At 42.4% G+C, this 25020-nt stretch overlaps 2 protein-coding genes across 14 annotated transcripts in view; one reads left to right on the forward strand and one right to left on the reverse strand.

Annotated features, from left to right (window-relative positions):
• The window catches only part of ENTHD1 (ENTH domain containing 1), a 103537-nt gene extending 80022 nt beyond the window's left edge, over positions 1 to 23515 (reverse strand). For 4 of the 13 annotated variants that reach the window (XM_045062399.1, XM_045062398.1, XM_045062395.1 and 1 more), the window contains exons 1-2: positions 21174 to 22846; positions 18016 to 18513 (exon numbers count right to left, since the gene is read on the reverse strand). In XM_045062399.1, coding sequence (XP_044918334.1) covers positions 18016 to 18418 — 403 coding nt within the window. In that variant the 5' untranslated portion in view covers positions 18419 to 18513; positions 21174 to 22846. Of the gene's footprint in view, positions 1 to 54; positions 115 to 249; positions 599 to 5284; positions 5791 to 18015; positions 18514 to 21173; positions 22847 to 23048; positions 23185 to 23380 lie in introns of those variants that run through there. The other 9 variants (XM_019835622.3, XM_019835619.3, XM_006934061.5 and 6 more) reach the window with 8 other exon arrangements.
• Positions 23516 to 23559: 44 nt separating this feature from the next.
• Positions 23560 to 25020, forward strand: part of GRAP2 (GRB2 related adaptor protein 2) — a 67691-nt gene continuing 66230 nt past the window's right edge. The window contains exon 1 of the mRNA XM_045062404.1: positions 23560 to 23699. The gene's annotated coding sequence lies outside the window, so the exon portion shown is untranslated. The remainder of the gene's footprint in view (positions 23700 to 25020) is intronic.

Raw genomic sequence — 25020 nt, forward strand, 5'->3', positions numbered from 1 at the left:
ACTTGATGCCATTAATAGAGTGCCAGACGAATAGTCTAAGATCAGAATCCTCACCAAGACGCTGTCCTTAACCATCTGTGTGACTCTCAGGTCATCTGTCTGGGCTTGAGGTTTCTATGTGAAAACCAGGAGAAGGAGATCTATTCAGTGTAACTCACAGATACAAAAGTATACCTGTTCGAATATATAGTATCGTTACTACAATTCTCAACCCCCTCCCAGGAGAAATGATCAAGGAAAATCACTTACCTTTCCACATCTTGAGACAAACTCGTATTATCTCCTGTCTTCCCAAGCCTTCTTCCAGAAGTAAACTGAAAAGTCCCTGAAGAGCCACTATGTTCATTTTGGGCTCCAAGTGTGATGAATTAAAGTGTTAATGTATCCAATTATAACTTACTAGTAGTAGGAATAATGAGAAATGGTCAACTGCATGGTGTATGCAGACGAAAGAGGTCAACACGTTCTGGGCCAGTCGTTTCATTAAGGACTGCTAAGGACAGTGTCGGAAACCTTTGCTCAAGTTGCCATCTTTTCCAAGATTGTTTTATCTACACTTTTTAAAAAAATTTTTTTTAATGTTTATTTATTTTTGAGACAGAGAGAGACAGAGCATGAATGGGGGAGGGTCAGAGAGAGAGGGAGACACAGAATCCGAAGCAGGCTCCAGGCTCTGAGCTGTCAGCCCAGAGCCCGAAGCGGGGCTCGAACCCACGGACGGCGAGATCATGATCTGAGCTGAAATCGGCTGCTTAACCGACTGAGCCACCCAGGCGCCCCTATTTTATCTACTCTTAATCTCACTTCTTAGTCACTTCTTCCTTCCAAACTTCTTTTGTAACTGCTGCGAACCATATCGTTCTCAATATCCTTAATTTCCTATGATTAATGTGTAGCCCATAAACAACAAAAAAACCTCACGGTGTTTTATGCTACCACTCAGTGTCGCACGACAGAAGCCTGCTGTGACTGTCAGCCTCTGGGGACAGGCGACATGCCAGACACTACTTTCCCCTGGAAAACTGCCACAGCTTTGTTTGGAGGAAGGGGTGAAAACTTTCACAAACTCATCTCCTTCCGCTTCCCCTCTCTCCCTCTACCCTAGCGACCCCGACTGCCTTATTCTTCAATTACACCAGGCTCTTTATCTCCTTCAAGCCCTGGGCTAGCTGTCGCTTCTGCCAGGGACTCTGCATGGATAGGTCCCCAATTCATTCAAGTCTCTACTCAAATGTCACCTCCTCACAGAAGCCTTCCTTCTTCCCACCCTCTCTAAAATAGTCCCATCCCCATCACTCTCTATTCCCTTACCTGTTTTATCACCACCTGCTATTGGTATACACAGGTTTGTACACACGAACACACACACACACACACACACACACACGTTTACTTGTTTACTGTTCGTTTCCTTACCTAGAATACAAGCTCCATGAGGGCAGAGAACCTCATTCACCCGGTATCTCCAGTGGCTGGAAGAATGATTGGCACATAACAGCTACTCCATAAATAGCTACTGAGTAAATGAATCGATAAAGGAGCAAATTCCGAAAAGTCTCAATATTCGCCTCTCTACAGTGCAAACGGAACCAGAAGGGTGACAGACACTGAGCGCCGACTTACAGGGTAGCTGCCTGAGAAAGTTGCTTGGCCTGAAATAGTTTTTTGCGACACCCCTAACTAGAAAAGGGCAGAACCAGAAGTTACGGGACAGACGGGGATTCTTTGACTTGGAGGCTGCGTGAATTGGCGGGACTTAAAAGCAGCTGCAAAAGTTCAAAGGTCCGAGCGGATCCGTGAAGCAGAAAGCCAGCCACGGTGACGAAGCACTTTTCCCCGAAATATCAGGGCTCCTCCCCGAGGTAGCAGTCTACGGCACTGGGAAGGTCAAGCCACAGTACTCCACTTCTCACTCAAGGCCGCCCACGGCCCTGGCTACCTGCCCACACCCATCCTTGAGATGCTGGAGGGTAGAAACCCGGCTGTTCTCAAGCGTTAAAGTTGAAAAAATCCAAGAACCCAATAAACCGGCATCAAGGGTGAATTAACTAATAACAATGGTAATAACAGGATGGCATCTACTCACTGCGAAGCAATGTGTTTCTGAAAGGAAAGGGAGAACATAGTACTAAAACAGAATTGTACTGGAATAGAACAAACGTAGGCAGCACCTGCTCTGGGTCTGAAAGAGAAAGAAAAAGAAGGGGGGAGAAGTTGGGAGGGTGAGGGACAGAGACAGACAAAGGGAGGGAGCAAACATGGAGTCTCTGAAAAGAGAAATATGAAACAGATTGATACCGAAGGATACTTCAAGATGTAAAGCTTGTTAGAAGAGGTGAAGGGTAAAGTAAAAATGAAGCTACATTCCGTTTTAATAGGCATCCTTGGGTTATAAGCGACAGAAACTCAAATTGAACCGGCCATGGGAAAAGCAGGGGTTGTGACCGGGCCTCAGGCACAGGAGAGGCAGAGACTGGAAAAGTACCAGCACACTTTTTCCGTCTCCCATCCTTTCTTCTCTGTGTGTAATGCCTTCATTTTCTCCTCTTGCAGACTGGCTTCCTCCACCTGAATGTGGACATAGCCACAGATAGCTCTGGACTCACGCCTCACACTGGGCCACCTGAGAGGCCTCCCTCTTCCTTCATTCAAATTGGAAAAATCCAGGAGAATGACGCTGCTCGGCCCAGCCTGAAAGTCACATGCCCGTTACCTTGGCCAGAGGGGGGGATGCTACCACTGGCAACCCCCCATCAGAAAGGCATGGTGGGACGAGGGGAGAGTCAACAGGACAGAAGAATGAACGAACAGAAAGCCAACCTGCGGAGGCTTCCCAAACTCGAGGCCGAGGCCAAGGACATACAAATCACTAGAGCGACTAAGGGACCGACCGATCTCCAAGGATATTCACTTATTCACTTATGCAGCATTTAATCATTTCGTGAACATTTCAGTTTCAGGAATTGTCTAGAAGCAGAAGTGAGGACAAAAGAGACGAGATCCCCACACGAGATAATTTCAGATACAAATAAAAGCTCTAAAGGAAATAAAGAACAGCGAGGTGCTGAACATCAAGCCGTGGTGAAGGGAAGGAGAGTCGTCCCGGGGACATAACGTATCATCTGAGCCTTGAACAGCAAGGGGAAGCCAGCTGTGCGGACATTCAGGCAGAGGGAACCGCTGTGATTTCCCTTCTTCAGGAAGCCTTCTACTGAGAGAGAGCAAGCCCCTCCAGGCTCACCCTACACACACGTGGTCGAGCCGGGTTTCCACGCAACTCTCATGGCATCTAGGCTGGTCTCTTACAGCACTTGCACGGTTTGCAATTGCCTATTTATTTGCTGAATGTCTTGCTCCTCCACTAAAGCATAACGTCCATGAAGGCCAGAGCTATACCTGTTTGTTAAGATACTTCGGAAGTGTCTGCGAAATAAGTGAGTGAACGTGCTGAGGAAACATCTTCCAGATGCGGGGGAGGAGTCTCTGTAAATTCACAAAGGAACATCACGTAAAGGGATTTGGAAATGTGGTGGATTCAAAGATGCCGGGCAAAGTGATGCACCAGGCTTCTAGAAGAACATGCACGAGGCTTGGAACAGCGGTCATAAAACATCTTAACGCCCCTCCCTCCATACCTGACCCACTAACCAATCAAAATGTACTCTTCTTCCTCCATTCCTTTCTCAGTCAAGTTGATCTCCATTCTAAGCCTGAAAGATGAACATTCACCTCCCCAGATGCAGTAACCCGTGTCCACTGATGGTACCCACTGAATCTGTCCCCCCCTCGCCGTGTCCCTCAGTTCAGGCTCTGCTCATTTCCTGCCCGCGGTGTTTCTTTTTTTTTTTTTTTTTTTTCAACGTTTATTTATTTTGGGGACAGAGAGAGACAGAGCATGAACGGGGGAGGGGCAGAGAGAGAGGGAGACACAGAATCGGAAACAGGCTCCAGGCTCCGAGCCATCAGCCCAGAGCCCGACGCGGGGCTGGAACTCCCGGACCGCGAGATCGTGACCTGGCTGAAGTCGGAGGCTTAACCGACTGCGCCACCCAGGCGCCCCTGCCCGCGGTGTTTCGAATTATTGACTTATCTGGAGTCTCCCTCACCATCTGTGCTCCACAGTGTCTCCAGGGGCGAGGGGGTGTGGGGTCGGGAGAAGCACCCCCAACAGTGTATCTGATCAAGGTATTTTCCAGTTAAAAAAAAAAACCCTCGGTCAAGTTGGCATAGTAAAGTCAAGCTTCAAAGTACCCCTCTGCTCCACAACAAATACAGAGCGCTAACAGACACTGCCAGGCCCCAAAACAAGATAGAAACCTCCACAAACCAGAAACGGAAGAGAAATGGAAGGGTGGTCAGCACGGCTGAGGCCTCAGGGCTGCGGGACTCTTGACCTGGCAGCCAGGAGTTCAGCTCCTCACGTGTTAGGGGACCAGAGCCGGCCTTACTCCCTCTTTGATGTTAGGAGGTATCCGTGTTTGTGAGAGAAGGCTGGGAAGAAAAGAAATAGTAGGGACAAAACCAGCGGCTAATTGTTTCCTGGGCTGTCACTTATTTGTAGCTGTGGGTCTAGAAGCTAGAAGACACGTGTGCAGCCTCAAGACTGGGAACTAAACCGAGTCACCGCCACCTGCATCTAAGACATCCCGGTTCTGTCACAGGGCACGAGCCCTGAGCTTCCTTTACAAGGGCTGCGCTGGGGGCTCTGAGGGAGCTGGGTGGAAAGAACTGGAAAAAGCAACGTAAAGGGGTAAACATGAATGGTGGGGGAACAGCCTCTTGGTCAAAATGAGGCAAAAACTAAAATTCCAAAATAGATTTTTTTTTTTAATGAAAGATGGCTGATAAAAGCAGCCATCAAAACGTAAATTCACAGGGTGTCTGGGTGGCTCAGTTCGTTAAGCGTCTGACATTTGATTTCGGTTCAGCCCCGTGTTGGGTGGCGCTCGGAACCTGCTTGGGATTCTCTCTCTCTCCCCCTCTCTGCCCCTCCCCTGCTCGTACTCGTGCCTTCTCTCTCTCCCCCTTCCCCCCACCTCAACATAAACTTAAAATAAACTTAAAAACAAACAAACACATGCATTCACTCCAAGTGAAATCAACGTTCTACAGGATTCTGTAAGATCTTCTATAAATCAATATTCTATATTGTCAGAGGGTTTTAAAATCCTAAACCAAGACTTTTAAAATAAATACAATTAAGAGAGATTATTACAGGAGTCACATCCGCAACAAGGACTACGCGAAAACCACAAAGGACAGATTGCAAGGTCCTGGTATTTACCTAGAAGAAGTTCCAAAAGAAGAAAATTAAGGTCATCACAAAAAAGCAATATTCAGAGCAAAAAGAGCGAGGAATTTTCCAGAAAAGACGTGAATCCTCACATCAAAAATGATCTCCCAAGACCAAGCGGGATGAAAAACAAAAAAAAGAAGAAGAACAAAGCTATATGGAGAGACACTGGAGGAAGCCAGAAGGCCGTCTAGGAAAATGAGAAACTCTCCAAAGCTACCAGTCCCCTCTTCAGACCTACAATAGCCCGCTGGCCATTCAGTCAGCACTCATTCGGCACCTGCGTCGAGCCAAGTGAAGAAACGGAGATACCGATGAGGCCACCTCAGTCCTCCAAACCCCACAGTCCAGTGAAGACGGACACCCAGACGGCTCTCACAGCAGTGTGTTCAGCAGACGCGTGGACAAGGTACAGCGGATTGGCAGAAACCGCGGCAGCGGCACGGAAAAGCCCTTCCTGATGGTTGTACGGAGCATTATTTGGACATGAATATACACTGCGGGAAACAAAATTAATTAAAGTCAAAATATGCCAAGGACTAACAGTATTAGCTAAGATTAACTGACGATGTACTATGTGCCTGACTTTCAGACATTATCTCACATCCATCCGCACGAAGCCCATTTTACGGGGAGTAAAGAAACTCTCCCAAAGTCATAGACTTAATAATAAGCTGGAGGGTAGAGACTGGCTCCATAAAAATAACAAAATGCAGACTTTTATTTCTTTGACTGAATTCAGTGCACAAATGTAAGCTTTTTTATTTGATGACAAGATGGAGAAGAGAAGGATTGTATTGACATAGCACCGAAGTGCTAACCTGGTTACTCTCCCTTGTTTGTCTGCCCTGCTCTGCTGTCCATGTGCATACAGGAAGCAAGGAGGAACGTGGGAAGACTGGCCGGACAGGTATATTTAAGTTTAAATAGATTCAAGGTCTGTTTCTTGCTGTCGTGATTACTAACACCTACATTTGTTGAAAAGGAGCGAAGGTTGACCCAAAATACTCAACTGTTTTAGGTATAAAGATTTTGTTTAAACTCAACAGTAATATAACTTAAAAAAAATTTTTTTTTTAATATTTATTTTTGAGAGAGAGAGACAGAGCATAAGCCAGGGAGGGGCGGAGAGAGAGGGAGACACAGAATCTGAAGCAGGCTCCAGGCTCTGAGCTGTCAGTACAGATCCCGACGCGGGGCTCGAACCTGCAAACTGGGAGATCATGACCTGAGCTAAAGTCGGACACCTAACCGACTGAGCCACCCAGGCGCCCCATCGTAGTAATATAACTTTTAACTGTAACTTTTAACAATAGCAGAACAGGCTTATGATGACCTAAAGCCTGCATGTTTGTTAAAAGAAATTCATGACTTCATCAAAACTACAAAAATGTTGGTTATAGGAAATCACATTTGGTCAGTGGCCTTGTGTTAATGAACCCACCTCTCTGTAAATGAGCACAACTCCGTTGCATTAGCTAATCAACCCACCACCATCTATCAGGTGGGTTCAATGGTTCGAGAATTTGGACTCCCGTTGTCTGACCGTTGTAGAGAGAAAACCAAGTCTGATGAATTTGTAAGGTACATCACGCACCCCCCGTGCCGCGTGCTTAGCCACTACACCACACTGCCTGGGATTTGCCCGTCTCTTGCCCCCACGTTCCTTCCCTCCTGTACAAGAATACCCTCAGATTTGACTCCGTTTTTGGAGCCTTGACATAGCTGACCAATATCTAAATCAATTCTTCCACGTTTTTAGATATTTTCTTTCTCTTGAACTCACTCCTTCCAGAGAGCTTGCCTCTATTTAATTTATCACAGTCACTTTGAAAGGGAAATCCCAATCATTCCTTTTTTCTCCTACTTGCCCATGTTCCGTCTTTCTCTAAACCCCTTCCTGGCCCAAATACGCGCTTTCTCCTTTCTTCTCGGAGAACCTGAACTCAAAAAACAACCTCCTCAAAAACAACTGATTTTAATAACTTATAAACTAATATAAATATAAATAAATGTATTACAGGGGTGCCTGGGTGGCTCAGTCAGTTAAGCATCTGACTTCAGCTCAGGTCATGATCTCACAGTCCATGAGTCTGAGCCCCACGTCAGGCTCTGTGCTGACAGCTCGGAGCCTGGAGCCTGCTTCGGATTCTGCGTCTCCCTCTCTCTCTGCCCCTCCCCTGCCCATGCTCCGTCTCTTTCTGTAACATTAAAAAAAAAGTTTAAAATAAATGTATTACATCTTCCAGAGAGTTTGCTTTTTACATTTTAGTTTGTATCTCTTAACTCTGGCGTACGAGGCTTATTAGTTCCTAATGTCACTCCAAGACATTCAATTTTCGTGAGCAAATGGGTAGCTGATTAGGAAGGGCCAGTCCTTGAGGCCTGAACAAAATCAGCCCTGGATATAAATGTGAAGGGTCTAATTTCCCAAGTTGGATGACTGATAATGACAGTAGAAAACAAAAAAGGCAGTAACGTCGCCAACGCATGCTACTTCTAGTAAAACTGCTTAACACAACTTTTTAACAACACTGAAAAGCTGTCTTTTTAAAATGTACCTTTCAAAAGAAATCTAGCTTGAATTTAAATATATGAGTGTGTGTGTATATACAATGGCCCATTTAAATGAAATCAACTGCAATTTCAGGACTTAACTAATTGAGAATAATGTAGTAAACTTTAATGCACACGTTTCTGAGAATCTATATCGGTTTTATAAAAGGAATACCATAATTTCTGTAAATAAATAATTTGATGGTGTGAAACATTCAATTGGGTATTTTTCAGACCCTTTTAATTAAGTTCACTCTAGTAGTTCAGTGAAACTCTGTTAGGATATTTTTTAAAACTCAATTAGGAGAGGCTGCCTAGCATAATAATAGAATAGGACCAAAGAGTATTAGCGTATTAATCATGTTCAGTCATTAATGAAATGTGCAACCTTACATAAAGAACAATCTGAGCGTTAGCGCCTCATCTGTGTCAGAGAGATAATACACATCCTTCATTCCTCATACAACATAACGTGTTGTCAGATCACATGATATACCATACATGAAAATGCTCTACAGGCGTCTGGGTGGCTCAGTCGGTTAAGCGTCCAACTTCAGCTCAGGTCATAATCTAATGGTTCTTGGTTCAAGCCCCGCGTTGGGCTCTGTGCTGACAGCTCGGAGCCTGGGGCCTGCTTGGGATTCTGTGTCTCCCTCTCTCTCTCCCTCTGCCTCTCCTCTGCTTGTGCTTTCTCTCTCTGTCTCTCTCTCAAAAACAAACATTAAAAAAAATGAAGACGACTTTGGTTAAATATACACCTGCCCTATGACCCAGAAATGCCACTCTTAAGTGTATGCCCAAGACAGCTGAAGATGTGTGTCCACAAAAAGCCTTACATAAGGATGTTCGTAACAGCTTTACTCATAATAGCCAAGGACTATATACACACCAAATGCTCATCAACAGAAGACAGGTAAACAAACTGTGGTATATAAGTTATATCTCAATAAAGCACTGTTAGCATTAAAAATCTATTTTGAAAAGGAATTTATAGTGAACAAATGGGAATTTTGTTGTTAAAGGAATCGACTTTGACACTTATATTTTTCATATTCCTAAAAGAAAGTCAGTTGCTATAAACCCGCTAAAAGTATAAAAGTACTAGGATATTAATCATCCATTCATCTAATATCTATTGAGTGATCCCACCCCCAGGCATGTACTAAGGGCTAGGGACAATGCTCTTGCCCTTTAGAAATTCACAGTTTTGCAAGAGATACAGGCATGTATATAAATGTGCTCTGACAGAGGCATGACAGAGGTATAGAGGCGTTGTGCACACAACGGAGACAATGTTCTACTCTACCTGAGAATATCAAGGAGATTCAGGACTATCAGCTGGAGACCCTGAATCTCCTGCAGGAACATGGCCCCCTTCCCGATGAGTTTGAGCCTACCTTGCAATGGGCCCTAAATCTAAGAGAAAAGAAACTGGCCCGATCACGCCAACTGTGTCTAGCTAGTTGCCCGAGACCATAAAATTAGATTTGCGTGAAGGATTTTTTTTAAGCCATGATTGCCACCAGACTATAAGGTATACATTTCTTGTACCATCTTTGACCTAAAACAACTTAAACAGATGCAAAAAAGGATACACTTTTCAGTTCCTGTCCCAGATTAATGAGCAGAACTAGTTTAGGTCTCAGGTCCTTCCTGTGTGTCCCACCTTGCCACGTGTAACTAGTTAAATGCGCGATCAAGTCTGGAGACACGACACAGGTCGACAGGGTGGAGTAGAACGTCACTCATTCAGTCCGTCAGTCATTCAACAATGTATTGTAGTAGGTGAGAACGTGGATTCTGGAGCCAAAACATCGAGCTTATAATCTTGGCTCTGCCACTAACTAGCTGTGTGACCTAGCTACTCAACCTCTTTCTACCTTACTTTCCTCCTCAGTAAAATGGGGCCAATACCGCAACTGTCTCAAAGGGTTATTATGAAGATTAAATGAGTTAACATATATGAAGTCGTTAGAAGAGTCTTTGTCACATAGTTAAATGTCATAAACTTGTTTGCTAACATAGGGGGTCCAAAAAGTTAGGGAATACAGAAGAAAACTTATTTTTACATAGTATGCTAATTACATTTTACGTTAATACATTCACTGTTTTTCTATAGATTCTAGACACTGTTTCAGGTAAAGTACCTCTAAATTTAAAGCAATGTGTCCAATTGTCAACCTAAAAAAAAAAAAAAAGAACTACAATAAATACAATACAGAGTGTCCCCCAAAGTCTAAAAACACAGTGAAAATCATGTGTTTATTATAAATTTTTTCAGATTAACAATTAGACTCATTGCTGTAAGTTTTCTTCATCTGAAAAACTATCTGGAGGTTGAAGAGAAACACTGGGAAAGTCATTTGAAATGTTAACAAACTATTTGAAAACAAGTTTCTCCTGCTCCCCAAGTTTTCGGAGTTGTTTTCTCAATTTTTCCCCCCTGTAGCCAACGGGAATACTTTCCAAGACCCCCAGTGGATGCCTGAAACTGCAGATACTATCAAACCCTACCTGTGTTTTCTTCTACACACACATACCTATGATGAAGCTTAATTTATAAATTAGACACAGTAAGAGATTAACAACAACAACTAATAATAAAAGAGACCAATTATAAGAATATACCATAACGGAAGTTATTACATGAATGTGGTCTCTCTCTCTCTCAAACTATCTTATTGTACTCCACTCACTTTTCTCCATGTGATGATGTGAGATAAAACACCTACGTGATGAGATGAAGTGAAGCGAATGATGGAGACACTGTGTCATAGCACGAGGCTACTACCTGCCTTCTGAACCACGTATCAGAAGGAGGCTCATCTGCTTCCGGACGATAGTTGACTACGGGTAACTGAAACTGTGAAAACTGAAACCACAGATAAAGCGGGGACTACTGTAGGGACGCCTGGGTGGCTCAGTTGGTTAAGCACCCAACTCTCGATTTCAGCTCAGGTCATGATCTCGCAGTTCGCGAGCTCGAGCCCCGCATCGGGCTCTCTCTGCTGTCGGTGCAGAGCCTGCTTCAGATGCTCTGTCCCCCTCTCTCTGCCCCTCCCATGTGTGCTGCCCCTCTCTCAAGAATAAATAAACATTAAGAAATGGGGGGGGGGACTACTGTAATACTATTATGAAGTACTGAACATGAGCTGTGTGATAGCTGCTGTTGTAATGTTGGAAATAGAGCATGGGCAAAGCAGACATAAAACATTCCTGCTCTCAGGGCACCTGGGGGGCTCAGTTTGGTTAAGCATCTGACTCTCGATTTCAGCTCAGGTCATGATCTCACAGTTAGTGAGTTCGAGCCCCACACTGGGCTCTGGGCTGACAGCATGGAGCCTGCTTAGGATTCTGTCTCCCTCTCCCTCTCTCTGCCTCTCCTCCCCTTGCTATCTCTCTCTCTCTCTCCCTCTCAAAAATAAAATAAACTTTAAAAAATAAAAAAAAAAATTCCTGCCTTCATAAAACATATGCCTTAGTAGGAAGAAATAGACAATAAATAGTAAAATAAAACATGCCCTATGTCAGATAAGAAAGGCTATGAAGAAAACTAAAACAGAAGGTGGCTAGGGCCTATCAGTGCAATTGTGGGATGGGGCTGATTTTTCATAAATAGGGTGGATAAGAGGCCTCACTAAAAAGATGACTTTCTCGGCGGAGATCTGAAGTATGTGAGAAAACAATGCAGGTATCTGGGGATGAACACTCAGGCAAAGGGAACGGCAAGTGCAAAAGCCAATCATGGAAACCCCCCCAGAAGTCTTTTTCTGTAACTTCTTCTATTTTTATCTTTTCTTCTTTGCCCCTTCTTGGCAGCCTGTATCTCAGGTAGGATCCAGCTACAGATCACTTGGATCACGACAATTTCTCTTCCGTTAATTTCTCAAGACAAACTTCACTCTCTGCCTTTCTTTTCTGATACAATAAAATCATTCTTATTCAGTGGTTTTTCAGCTATCCTATTTCCTATCTCAGGTCTTTTGCTTTTTTTATGACTTCCATTCAATAAAAATTTACTGAGGTCTAGTACGTGCCAAGGCCTGCTGGTGAAAAGATGATTATCACATGACGTGTACCTTCAGAATCTAGTTAAGGATAAATATATACACACCCGCACATACATAAAGTGGATAAAATAGACTGTAAAAAACACCTCGCTGATATTATGAATAAAACGCCACGGCAATTAATTCTTCCCAGTAAGCAAAAGAAGACACAGTCGGAGATATAGAGGAAAAGCCTCCTGAGCTAGGATCTGATGACTAAGTAGGAACTCAACAAACAGACAGCAGGAAACAACTAGTACAGGGAAGAAGAAACATCGTAAGTATCAGCACAGAGATGTGAAAGCAAATAATACATTAGGATGTATTAGGATGTATTAGGATTGTATTGCTTGGATGCAATGTGTTAGCTTAGAAGACTAAGGAAATAAGAGTAGAAATGTCGATTGGGAACATGCTAAGAGGCCTGACTTTATCCCAAGAGCCAGTGGCTCCCAAATTATTTTGACCACACACCCTATCAGTCACAAAATTTTATGCATATGTTTATATCTATATCTGTATTTATATCTATATCTATCTATCTATATGTTTGCTTATGTATAAATTATGCCAAGAACTACTATCCTAATATATTACACTCGTTAGGAAACAAATACAAAAAGAGAAATGTGTAAAATATAAAGATGTAATAGGTAATATTTTCCTCCAACAGGATTATTTTTCACTAATTAGTATCTATTAACTTAAAGAATGCTGTGTGCCAATGTTACCAATCAATAACCACTGTCACTTCCGTAATCAACAAATGAATACACGATGCTTCTGTTGACAATTCAGTTCTCACTTGCATTTTTCTTGCTCTCGTCATGCCACCAAGTCATCAAGAATATTTTCAAAGCCCAAAATAGTATACATGTGCTTACGTCTTTGATCTTAAGCTCAGCTGTTAAGAAATCTGAAAAACCTTTACGGTAGTGAGTTTAAACATATCCCAATATACCATACCTTATAAAAGGTATAAATGCATAAACAAGCTTGCTTACAATTTCATGCTTATCTACTCTATCTCTCAAAACAGCTCACAAACGCTTCAGAGTAGGGGCTGATCCTCTCTCTCTCCACTTAAAAAAAAAAAATCATCATAGTGCTCAGCACAGTGAGAAAATAGCTGCTCTGTAAAGTACAAAAATGATCACATTCCATTCACTGTTATCCAAAATATTAGGCCTTTTTAAAACTTAATTCTTGGGGATGCAAACCTTTAATCAGTATTTTATTTTAATTTTTAATGATTAATTTAATGCTCATAGAAGTTGATGCCTTCACAAATTTGAGATTAAGAAGCCTAGCATGATCAAAAACCAAGAAGATGTTCTCCAAGATCATCATTAAACATCACACCGGACCTTAAGTAAACACTTCAAAAATAAAGAGGATACACACCATGACCGAGTGGGATTTATACCAAGAATGCAAAGTTGGTGCCCATATGGAAATTAATTGATGCAATACACCGTATCAACAGAATAAAGGAGAAAAAACACATAATCATCTCAGTAGCTGCAGAAAAAGCATTTGACAAAAGTCAACAGCCTTTCCTTATAAAAACAATCAATAAACTAACAATAGAACTCCAGCAGGGCACGTGTGTGGCTCAGTTAAGCCTTGGCTCAGGTCATGACCTCACGGGTTCGGTTTGTGAGTTCGAGCCCTGCCTTGGCCTCAGCCTCAGGCTCTCTGCTGTCAGCCCAGAGCTTCTATCCCCTTCTCTCTGGGCTCTCCCCTGCCTGCACGCGTGCGCTCGCTCTCAAACTAAACATTAAAAAACAAAACAAAACAACTCCATCAACCTTCTGATAAAAAGCATCTATGAAAACCCACACCTAACATCATACTTAATGGTGAAAGACTGAAAGCTTTCCTCTCAAGATCAGGAATGAAACTGATTCTCACCATTTCTATTCAATGTTGTACAGGAGGTTTTAGCCAAGGGCAATTAAGCAAGAGAAAGAAATAAGATGCATCCGCATCGGAAAGGAAAAGTAAAACTATCTCTATGTGCAGATGACATGATATTGCGTGTAGGAAATCTTTAGGTATCTTAAAAAAAAAAACCCAAAAACTATTACAGCTAATAAACAAGTTCAGCAAAGTAGCAGGATACAAGAGCAATATACAAAAATAACTCAGACGGTTGTATTTCTATACATTAGCAACGAGTAATCTAAAAATGGGATGAAGACGGGACGCCTGGGTGGCACAGTCGGTTAAGCGTCCAACTTCAGCCAGGTCACGATCTCACGGTCCGTGAGTTCGAGCCCCGCGTCGGGCTCTGGGCTGATGGCTCAGAGCCTGGAGCCTGTTTCCGATTCTGTGTCTCCCTCTCTCTCTGCCCCTCCCCCGTTCATGCTCTGTCTCTCTCTGTCCCAAAAATAAAAAAAAAATAAAATAAATAAATAAATAAATAAATAAATAAATAAATAAAAATGGGATGAAGAAAATAATTCCATTTACAATAGCACCAAAGAGAATAAAATACTTATGACTATATTTACCGAAAGAAATGTAAGCCTTGTGCACTGAAAACTACAAAAGATTTATGAAAAAAGGCGTGGGGCGCCTGGTGGCTCAGTCGGTTGGGCAACTGACTTCAGCTCAGATCATGATCTCGTAGTCAGTGAGTTCAAGCCCCACATCGGGCTCTGTGCTGAGAGTTCAGAGCCTGGAACCTGCTTCCAATTCTGCGTCTCCCTCTCTCTCTCTCTGCCCTTCCCCCGCTTGCACTCTCTCTCTGTCTCTCAAAAATGAATACACGTTAAAAATTTTTTTTAAAAAGGAAGAAGACCTTAAATTAAAGGGAAGATATCTGGTGTTTGTGGATTGGAGGAACTGATGTTTGTTAAGATGGCAATATTCTCAAAATTGATCTACAGGTTCAGTGCAATCTTGATAAAAATTCTAGCTGCTTTTTTTTTTTTTTTTTTTTTTACAGAAATTAACAAGCAAATGCTAAACTTGATAGGGAAAAGCAAAGGACCCAGAAAGGCCACAACAATTATTGAAAAAGAACCAAGCTGGAGGACTCACCTTTATTTCAAAATTTACTACATAGCTACAGTAATCAAAATAGTGTGGCACTGGCATATAGACATATAGATCAGTAGAACAGAATTGAGAGAACAGGAGGTGCCTGGGTGGCTTAGTCAGTTAAGCATCTGCCTCTTGGTCTTGGCTCAGGTCATGATCTCATGGTTCATGAGATCGAGCCCCACATCGGGTTCCACACTGACAGCACAGAGCCTGCTTGGGATTCTCTCTCCCTCTCTCTCTCTCTCTCTGCCTCTCTCCCGCTCATGCTCTCTCTTTCTCAAAACAAATAAATAAACTTTTTTTTTAATTGAGGGTACAGAAATAAAACCTTACATCTATGGTCAACGGATTTTTATAAGGGTGCCAGTATAATTCAATGGGGGAAGGAATAGTCTTTTCAGCAGGTAGTAGTGGGCCAACTGGATATCTACACGCAAAAGAATGAGACTGGAACTCAACTTCACGCCATACGCAAAAATTTAGATCCAAGATCTAAATGGAAGAGCTAAAACATTGAAACTCTTAGAAAAAAACATAGGTGTGAATCTTCATGACCTGAGATTAAGCAATGACTTCTTACATACGACACTTAAGGCACAAGCACCAAAGGAAAACAGACAAACTGGACTTCATCAAAATTTAATCGAGCAAGTAAAAAAGACAACCTAAGAATGGGAGAAGATATTTGCAAGTCACAAGATAGAGGTCTTGTATCCAGAATATAAAAAACTCAACACATAAAAAGAAAAAAAAAAAACCCAACAATTAAAAATGGACAAAGGATTTGTACAGCCATTTCTTCAAAGAAGATATATAAATGGCCAACAAGGGCATAGAAAGATGCTCAACATCATTAGTCTTTGGGGAAACGTAAATTGAAACCGCAGCGAGATACTACTTTTCACCTCCAGTAGGATGGCCCTAATCGAAAAGATGGACAAGAACAAGTGTTGTCAAGGATACAGAAAAACAGGAACCCTCTTACATTGCTGGTAAGAATGTAAAATGGCGCGGCTGCTAAGGAAAACCAGTTACTGGTTCCTCAAAAAGCTGAACATTGAATTGCCATACGACCCGGCAACTCCACTCCTAAGTATACACCCAACGGAACTGAAAGCAGACGCTCAAACTGACACTTGCAGGCTTTTGTTCATTGCAGCCCAATTCACAAGAGCCAAAATGTGAAAACAACCCAAGAATCCACCATCAGATGAATAAACAAAATGTGGTACGTTTATACAATGGAATGTTATTCGGCTACAAAAAGAATGAAGTTCACATCAAGTATGTGAAATAAGCCAAAAACAAAAGGGCAAATACTATATGATTCACTTCCATGAGGTACCCCGAAGAGGTGAATTTATAGAGAGAGAAGGTAGATTAGAGATTAGCAGGAGAGCTTTATTGCCCAATGATTACGGAGGTGCTTTTTTTTTTTTTTTAAGTTTACTTATTTATGTTGAAAGAGAAAGTGAGCACAGGAAGGACAGAGAGAGAGAGAGAGAGAGACAGAGAGAGAGAGAGAGGGACTTCCAAGCAGGTTCCACACTGTCAGCATGGAGCCCAGCACAGGGCTTGAATTCACAAACTGTGAGATCACGACCTGAGCCAAAACCAAGAGTCAGACGCTCAACCAACTGAGCCACTCAAGTGCCCCACAGTTAATGGAGTTTCTGCCTGGGGTGATGAAAGTTTTGGAAGTAGACAGTGGCAATGGTTGTGCCACCCTGTGAATGTAATTAATGTCACGGAATTGCATGCTTAAAATGACCAATTTGGTTATTTACATTTTATCCCAATTTTTAAAAGTTAACAATATACCTAAAACCATAGGATTGTAGACTTTAGATGGGTGAATTGTCTGACATGTGAATTATATTGCAATAAAGCTGATTTTTTAAATGTGAAGAAAAAAAGAAAAAGAAACGAGCTCTCAGGCTATAAAAAGGACATGGGAGAATCTTAAATGCAGACTGTCAAGTAAAGAAAGGAGTCTGAAAAAGCTACATCGTATATGATTCCAATTACATAATATTCTGGAAAAGGCAAAACTATAAGGACAATAAAAAGATCAGTGGCTACCAAGGGTTCCAGGCAGGGGAGAAAGGAGGAACAGGTAGGACACAGGACATTTTCAAGGCAGTGAAACTATTATGATCCTGGAGTGGCAGATACACGACGTGCGTTTTTCAAAACCCACAGAACAGAACACCAAGAGCGAACCCTAAGGTCAACAAAGGACTTTAGCGAACGTGTTAATACTGGTTATTAGTCAATTGTTACAAACGTACCACACCAATGCGAGACGTTAACTGGAGAGGCAGTGTGTGCGGATGGCGAAGGGTATGTGGGAACTCTGTACTTTCTGTGTAAATCTGTAAATCTTTTCTCTAAATCTCAAGCTGCTCTTAAAAAAGGTCTCTTCTAAAAATGTATGCTTCACACAAAGACTGCACTGAATTGTATCCTTTTCTCATGATTCATAAGACTATTCACTTTAAATGCTAATTATAATTTTACATTAGATGGGGAGGAAATGCTTGGTTTTTTTTTAGCATTACAGAATACCAGACGTTTCCAAGTCATCTCCGTTTGGTATTCCCCATAACTGTTCCCTACTTCACCTCCTCCTCCACCCCCGACAAAATTATTTTATGACCTAAATTTTTGTGTTCCTATACTTCCATCTAGATAGTCTTTGAGGATTCTGGAGCCTGCGGAAACGCTTCCTTACATTTATGACTAAATTCCAGTCCAATTATAATTGTGAATTACAGTGACCTCATTACCCCAAGCTGCCATGCTTCCTGTCTTATTCACTTTGTTCATCTTCTACGAGCTATCGTTCTATCGGGAACCTTACGTGTGTTAGTTTTACACATTTCTTTGAAAGAAAATTGCTCTCTCAGGCACTGAAGAGTCAACACAAAGTCTTCTGGAAACTGTAACTGTCCCAGAGAAAGGGAGCTGATACATTTGAGCATAACTTTCCCCCAGCTCCTGCTTCAAAACGATCCCTTCCCAAACGTCTAATCTTTAGTGGCACACCATACACATTTCTTTTACCTTGGTCTTTTCCAGCTTCGTCTACGTGTTGAAAATCTTTTAGTGTCTGAAGTTTACGGAACCCCTCTCTGCAATGCTGGATAACTTTCTTTGATCCATTCTTGATGAGATAATCCATGAACGTAAGGGATTTATACACATGACGCCAGCTCTTCCCATGGTCACCGAGTCTCTGCCATAGAATATTCATAATCTCTGACAGAGAAATTGTGTTGAAAGTCAGGTCACTGATATCTAACATGAGAGAACTCGAAGGACCCCAAGGGTCATTGGAAGTTGCTTCCCTGACTTTTATTTCGGCATCTGAGTAATTCTTCATGAAGTTTTTCACTTGCCTCCTGAATGCCATCGGTAAGAAGTTTGAAGGTGGGATGGGGGTGTGAGCAACGGAAAAGGAGTTCATATAATTGGTTTATAAAATTGAGAGGTAACTGGCCCCCCGTTCTGCTGCTCCCAAACACAAATGATTAATCTCCATTTTGACGAGGCATCAATTTCCTGCAAAGCAAAGCACAAAAAATAGGTAAGTGAAAGCTTTTCTGAGAAGTCTACAGAAGACCAAGTCAGTGTGAGAAATCTAGTTTTACTTAGAAATCAGCCCCTCACTTACAGGAGCCAGAATTGAGGGCACTATATAAAATTCTCCTAGGAGCTGTATGGGAAAATCTCTCATGAGGGAATGGCCCATATTATGTGAAGAAATATAGGTGGTGTTTTTAGTCCTAAACGTTTCTGCAGAAAATTTTCACTCAATCACTCAAACTCTTTGGCCAGAAATAAAATTATCTTAAAGCATTACATGGACAGTGGGCAAGTCAGTTTAAGAAAATGGAACTTGGGGGGCACCTGGGTGGCTCAGTCGGTGAAGCATCTGGCTTCGGCTCAGGTTGTGATCTCACGGTTCACCGGTTCGAGCCCCGCATGGGGCTCTGTGCTGACAGCTCAGAGCCTGGAGCCTGCTTGGGATTCTGTGTCTCCCTCTCTCTCTGCCTGTTCCCTGCTTGCTCGCTCTCTCTCTCAAAAATAAATAAATAAACATTAAAAACAAAGAAAATGGAACTTGTGCTCTGACATCTCATGCTTAAAACTTGTCTTGTATAAAATAGTGTGTCCCGAAGGTAATTAAGACGGTTAACGACTGAGTCTTAGCGTCATCAAGTGACCCCGTGGTTGTATTCTTCTTAGAACTACAAGTCACTAGAATCAGATCTAAATATGTTCTGCTTTCTTGTTAATCTGAAAGTAGGGAGGGTTGTGGACTATTAACCCAAGGAGTTGCACCTCAGCAGACTCCACATCTAACTCAGGGTACCCTCAACCAATGTGTAAGGTTAATAAGGTCAAGGAAAAGGTTAAATTACTTTCTTTACTGGGCTTCAGTAAAGGAAGTATGTGTTTAGGACTAAACAATATCAATAGTGTAATTCAAATGGGGGTAACAACTTCCCTAAAACCTGGAGTGATTATCAGTGGGATCTGTCAGATCCCAGAACAAGGGCGCACAAAGCATGCCCACTGAGGTTGACACAAAATACGCTAAAACCTTAAATGGTTTTAAGGTTTTGAGATCTGCAGCCCCAAAACCTTAAGTGATGCTTCTGATCAATTCACAGCTCACATGAAACCATTCCCTTCCTCCTTTGTCATTGCTTTGCATTAAGGTGGGTCAGTTGGTTTGCATTTTCCCTGGCGATTCACCACCGATGGCCACTGAGATCATGTACTAAATTGATTTCGAGCCCTGACAAGCATCCAGAGCCAGTGAAGCCTCAACGATCCGTAATCAGATTTTACCAGAGAAACGGCACACACACAAAAGAAAAACATTAAAATCCATAACAAATTTGTCTTGTTTTCAGTGTTGTTTTTCTTCCTGGACCTTCACAACTCCCAGCTCAGGTTTGATCAATTTCTGTGTGTGTATTTAAGGAAGACATAAATTTTCAGAAGCAAACTAAATGAGTTATCCCTTCTTTTTCAAAAAATAAGAGAAGGGGATAATCAACTTTTTTTTTTTTTTTTTTGGTAAAAGTACAACACATCCTCAAATAAGCAAGATAGAAAATGTAGCAGTTTAATTAACATTTCTCTTATATTAACATTTAATTGACCATCATCAACCCTAGGAAGAAAACAGTAAGTTGTGTGTTTTTACAATTTTCTCATTTTCTCTCTTGTTTGCACTTCAAACACAGGCATTTTTATCTGACTTATTCCTGCAGCAAAAACCAGATTTATAATGTGTTTCAATAAGCTATTAAAATTTTCAACCATGAGGGCTTTCTTTTTCTATTGTCCTTTTTTTCCCTTCTACCAAAGCTCAGTCAATGCAGAGATGCACTGTGACACTGGCTTAGAGCAACAAATATTGATCTGTTTCCTCACAAGTCTATTAAAAAAAAAACAAACCTGTTAGAATCATAACCTGCTGATGAACAACAGTCATCAAACACACTCATTTTTCCTTTTTTTTTTTTTTTTTTGGCTAGCTACCTATCTATATTTTGGAGGAAGAAAATCCTAATTTTTTTAGGTTTTCCTATATTCTCTAAATTGCATTTGAAAAATGCTTTCTTAAATAAATTTTCTGCCCCAGGAAAGTATCTAAATAATTGGCTTCAATCCAATAGGGCAGTTTAAAATGGATGTGCTTGACATTATACTGAAATTAAATACATTCCCCACCATTAGTAAAAGCCCGAAGAAAAAAGTCTGGCTAGGTGAATTAGTATCACTTTACTAACGCATTAGTACTTTATGACACGACCAGAGAATATGTAAGACACCATTCTGCCATTGGTTTCTTTTCAGATTAACAAGTTCAGTTGGTGTTAGTTGTAAACTGTATGTTGGTTTTATGTATTTTAGACACCGGACTACATGCAAATGTTCAGTTTACTCACACCATCAGAGACTTGAGATAGTAATTATGGTGATATGACATCTGAGACAGAAGTGATGCCTGAGAGGGTAAATTTACACACCTGAATTTTGGTTGTCTGGCTACCCTAACCCCTAGAATACTTAGAGGGAAGTAAGATACTCTATGTCACAAAGCTGGGTCACCTCCTCCGGGAGGCCTTCAGCAAGCACACTAACTACTTAGATCTTCCCAGATACTCTTTCTGCACCAGGTTCATTTCCTTCATGGCACTTACCACGATCTGTACTTGTGCACTTGTCATTTGCTTTCTTCACCACCAGATTAGAAGCTCCGTGACGGCAGGGACCATGACCATCTTATTTACAAGGCAGTATAATCCTATTGCCCAACAGGTACCTAGAACATAGTAGATACTCGAGAAACAGGTGTTGAGTGAATCCCCAAATGACTGAGTGACTCTGCTTTGGGATAAACCTGCACTGGTTCCACAGTTTTGGATTATAAGCATGATATTTAGAAAAATATATTAAAGTCCTGTAATTGTCGAGTAAAATCCTAGAGTGTGGAGCAAATCTTTTCAAATTAATCAGTAAGTATTTCTTGAGTATCTACCATTGGTACTGCTTTGTGGATGACATAAGAAATCTAAAACATGATCCCAACACGCAAAAACCAGTGTCTGGTTAAGGGGCTTTTTTCCTTAAATAATTCCAAAATAAACAACAGGATGAGGTAGAAAAAGTCTCTTGGTTCTCTTTTTAGAGTTACCCACTTCCACAATACTTTGGCAAACGCTGTTTCCTCCCCCAACTTTACCTTAATCACAACAGGAAATCATGTAAGCTATCAAGGGACATTATGGAATTCAAACCCAAGGTTTTTTCTCAGACTTTTGAAGGGTAATGCGGTGCCTCTACCATAAGTCACATGATAACCACAGTAAGGTGGGGGGGGGGGGGGCGCTCGGAACAAACAAACATTAACATGACTGCAAAAACTTGTTCATATTTGGAATAAATGAAGACAAATGGCTCGCTTCAATTCAGGTCTTGCGGCCAAATGAGTTGAGGGAAAAACTGGTCTTCAAAACTCTTTGGATGTCAGAATCAAGAACAAGGGATTGAGAAGCCGAAAAGGACTATACCCGACGACCTAGGACAAGAACGAGGGCAGCATCGAAGAGGCTGAGCGCAAGCGGCATCTGGAAAGGTGCATTTAGGGTAGTGCTACAAAGAGAGTGCTATAGGTTCTGCCTTTGGACTTAAGTTTACCCAGGAGAAAAAAAAAAAAAGTTCTGGACAAGACTGTCATGGGTGAGTGACTACAGAGAATACCGAGACGGCATTAGGAGGTGTTACCGTTTCGATGGGAAGAATACGGCAAGAGGCAGAGAAACCAACTTTTTGGAGCCCGCCTGTATGTTCATTAATTCAATCAACTGTTCGCCTTCTAGTTTACCACGTAGCAGACTCCATTCTAAGAAACGGGGGGAAGATGCACCGGACACAGACCCCTCCTGGAATAAAGGGCTACTCTTTTTCGAATGCTCACAATGTACTCACACCTCACATACCCCATCTCATTAATGAGGGTTCCAAAGGCCTGGATTTGAGGTCCTGCTCTGCCATTCCCTAATTAAGGCTCAACAACTTCTCTGAGCCCCTGTTCCCTCATCTGCAGCATAAAGAATAATCACCACACAGAAAGAACTGTCGAGAAGAAGAAATGAGATGCTCCAGAAAGAATTCTGAACGTGAAGGGTGAAGGCTGAGAGAGAATCAACTTCCTGTAGACGGGGTCTTTCCTTGGCATCCATTTCTTCATTCATTCAACAACCACTTCAGAACGACCACTGCGCGCAACCAGGCCCTAAGTCACATGGAGTCACACGGCTGAACCAGCCCACTGACTGGCGTCGGAGAGCACGCAGTTTACTTGGAGGGGAAGGTTGGGCCGCACAGAAGCTTCTAGAAGGAGGGCGTGACATGATGGCGTCACACAGCGGGGGGCCTTCCCTCACGCAAAGCATGGTGGCCTCGGCCCCCTAGCGCCCGCGCCCACACCCGCACAGCGACGGCACCGGCCTGGGACAGGAGGCAGGGAGCAGCCCCTCCATGCCCGCCTGCACCCACAAACAAGAATCTACTACCTGAGGGGAGGATCCAGCCACCAGCGTCGGGGCCTCTTTCTGCTCAAATTCAAGCCCCTTGTTCCCAGGCTGATCGCCTCCTGCGGCCGGGCGCCAGCGCCCATGCCTTTCCCCACTTCCGCTTCCTCACTTCCGGCCCCTCACTTCCGGCTGTGGGAGGTCTGGTGCCCGCTGCTCCCAGGGCGTCCAGCAAAAGGGACAGGAGGGGTTAAAATGATCCAACTTGGGGCTATCAAGTGGGATGAAGGCAAATGTCTTCATTTAACAACCCACGGGGCTATGATGCTGCCCTATTCCTCCTTTCAAAGAGAAGTTTTCACAATTTGTGTTACCGATGTATTTTAATGGACTGGATCCGGCACCCGCAGCTGATCTCCACCTCAAAGGAGTGTAATAATGGTAGTTTTCCAGGGATGAAAAGAGCAGTGTGTGTGATGGGCAGTGACAGAGTGCCTCCAGTGAGGGCTTCGGGTACCGCTGACGCGCAGTCGTTGAAATATTCACCCGATCTTCACGGAGCGCCCACTGCGTGCCAGGGATCCCGCTAAGCTGTAAGGACGTAAGGACCCAGAGAGAAAGAATGAGTCCAATGCTGCCTGAGTTTACAGACGAGTGGAGGTGACAGGCACCGTCACAGAGGATTGTGACAAGGTATGTATCTGGTAATAAGAGAGGAGAGAGCATCTAATTCTGCCAAGGCGTATTTAAGGGCAGGTTTCACGGAAAGCTTTACATCAGAATCTTAAAGGATGACAGGGAGTTCACTGGATAGACAAAGTGGAGGAGCCCATTAGAGGCAAAGGACACATCATGTGTAAAGACTTGAAAGCTGAGAGAGCCTATTATCTTGGTCAGACCGCAAGTACTGCAGTTCCTGTGGCTTCTCAAAGGCTATTTGTGGAACAGCAAAGGTAGATGAAATGGCAATGGAAAGTCAGGTCATGAAAGACCTTGTCCACACTGCTAGGGGATCCTACCTGGAAGGCATTGAAAATATAATCAAGCCCATGTTTTCAAAGACTATGCCAATATTCCACCAGGATGGAGGGAATAGACTTAGACAATAGCAAAATTCTTCACAGATGGAAGTAACTTTGTTTTTAGCTCCTACGACTTCAATCATAATTATTATTTTAACAGATCTCACGATCAGTACTGACACGTAGGTAGGTAATTATAATCTAAAATGGCAGGAGATATGAAAGAAGCTGGTGTGTTTATAACATTGCTTAGCTGGCTATCATTTAGAGGAGTGAGGATAGTAGCCAGGGGGAAATTAAAAAGGTAGCCCTAGAAACAGATTGTTCAGGGCCTTGAATGCCATGCTAAACTGTTATTCTATAAAACAGTGGGGGACAAACAGCAAGTATTTTATATAGTGAGCGATAGTTTATGAAGATTTTTTTTCTAGGCATATCTTATGTAAACTTCAAAGGGACTCTGCAAAGTAGGTATAATTATTCCATTTTACAAATGAGGAAGTTGAGTTTGGGGAACATGCATTCATTCTACATTATTGAGCACCTGCTAAGGGCCAGGCACGATGTTGAGCTACGGGAATACAAAGAAGTAATAGTCTAATTAAAAAGACAAAAATAAATTAGCAATTATAATAAGTTGCTGTGATAAAAATGTTTGGGGAGGAAAAAAGAGGATTTGTCTAAATCTACATAATTAGAGAAGTCTTCCTGGAAGAGGTGAACTTGAGCTGAGTTTGAAGGAACAAATAGGTTACACAAATTGCCCAGAGATATTCAACTAGCAAGCTGTTTGGCTGGAACTTGACCCAAATTTTCAGTGTCCAATCTATGCCCTTTCCTCTACCCCAAGGACCAATTTTTGGTCTTTGATGTTGAGCTCTATTGACATTCTTTTTTTTTTTTTATGTTTATTTATTTTTGAGAGAGAGAGACAGTATGAGTGAGGGAGGGGCAGAGAGAGAGAGAGACACAGAATCCGAAGCAGGCTCCAT

Source organism: Felis catus, chromosome B4 (assembly GCF_018350175.1).
Source record: "Felis catus isolate Fca126 chromosome B4, F.catus_Fca126_mat1.0, whole genome shotgun sequence".
Classification (NCBI taxonomy): domain Eukaryota; kingdom Metazoa; phylum Chordata; class Mammalia; order Carnivora; family Felidae; genus Felis; species Felis catus.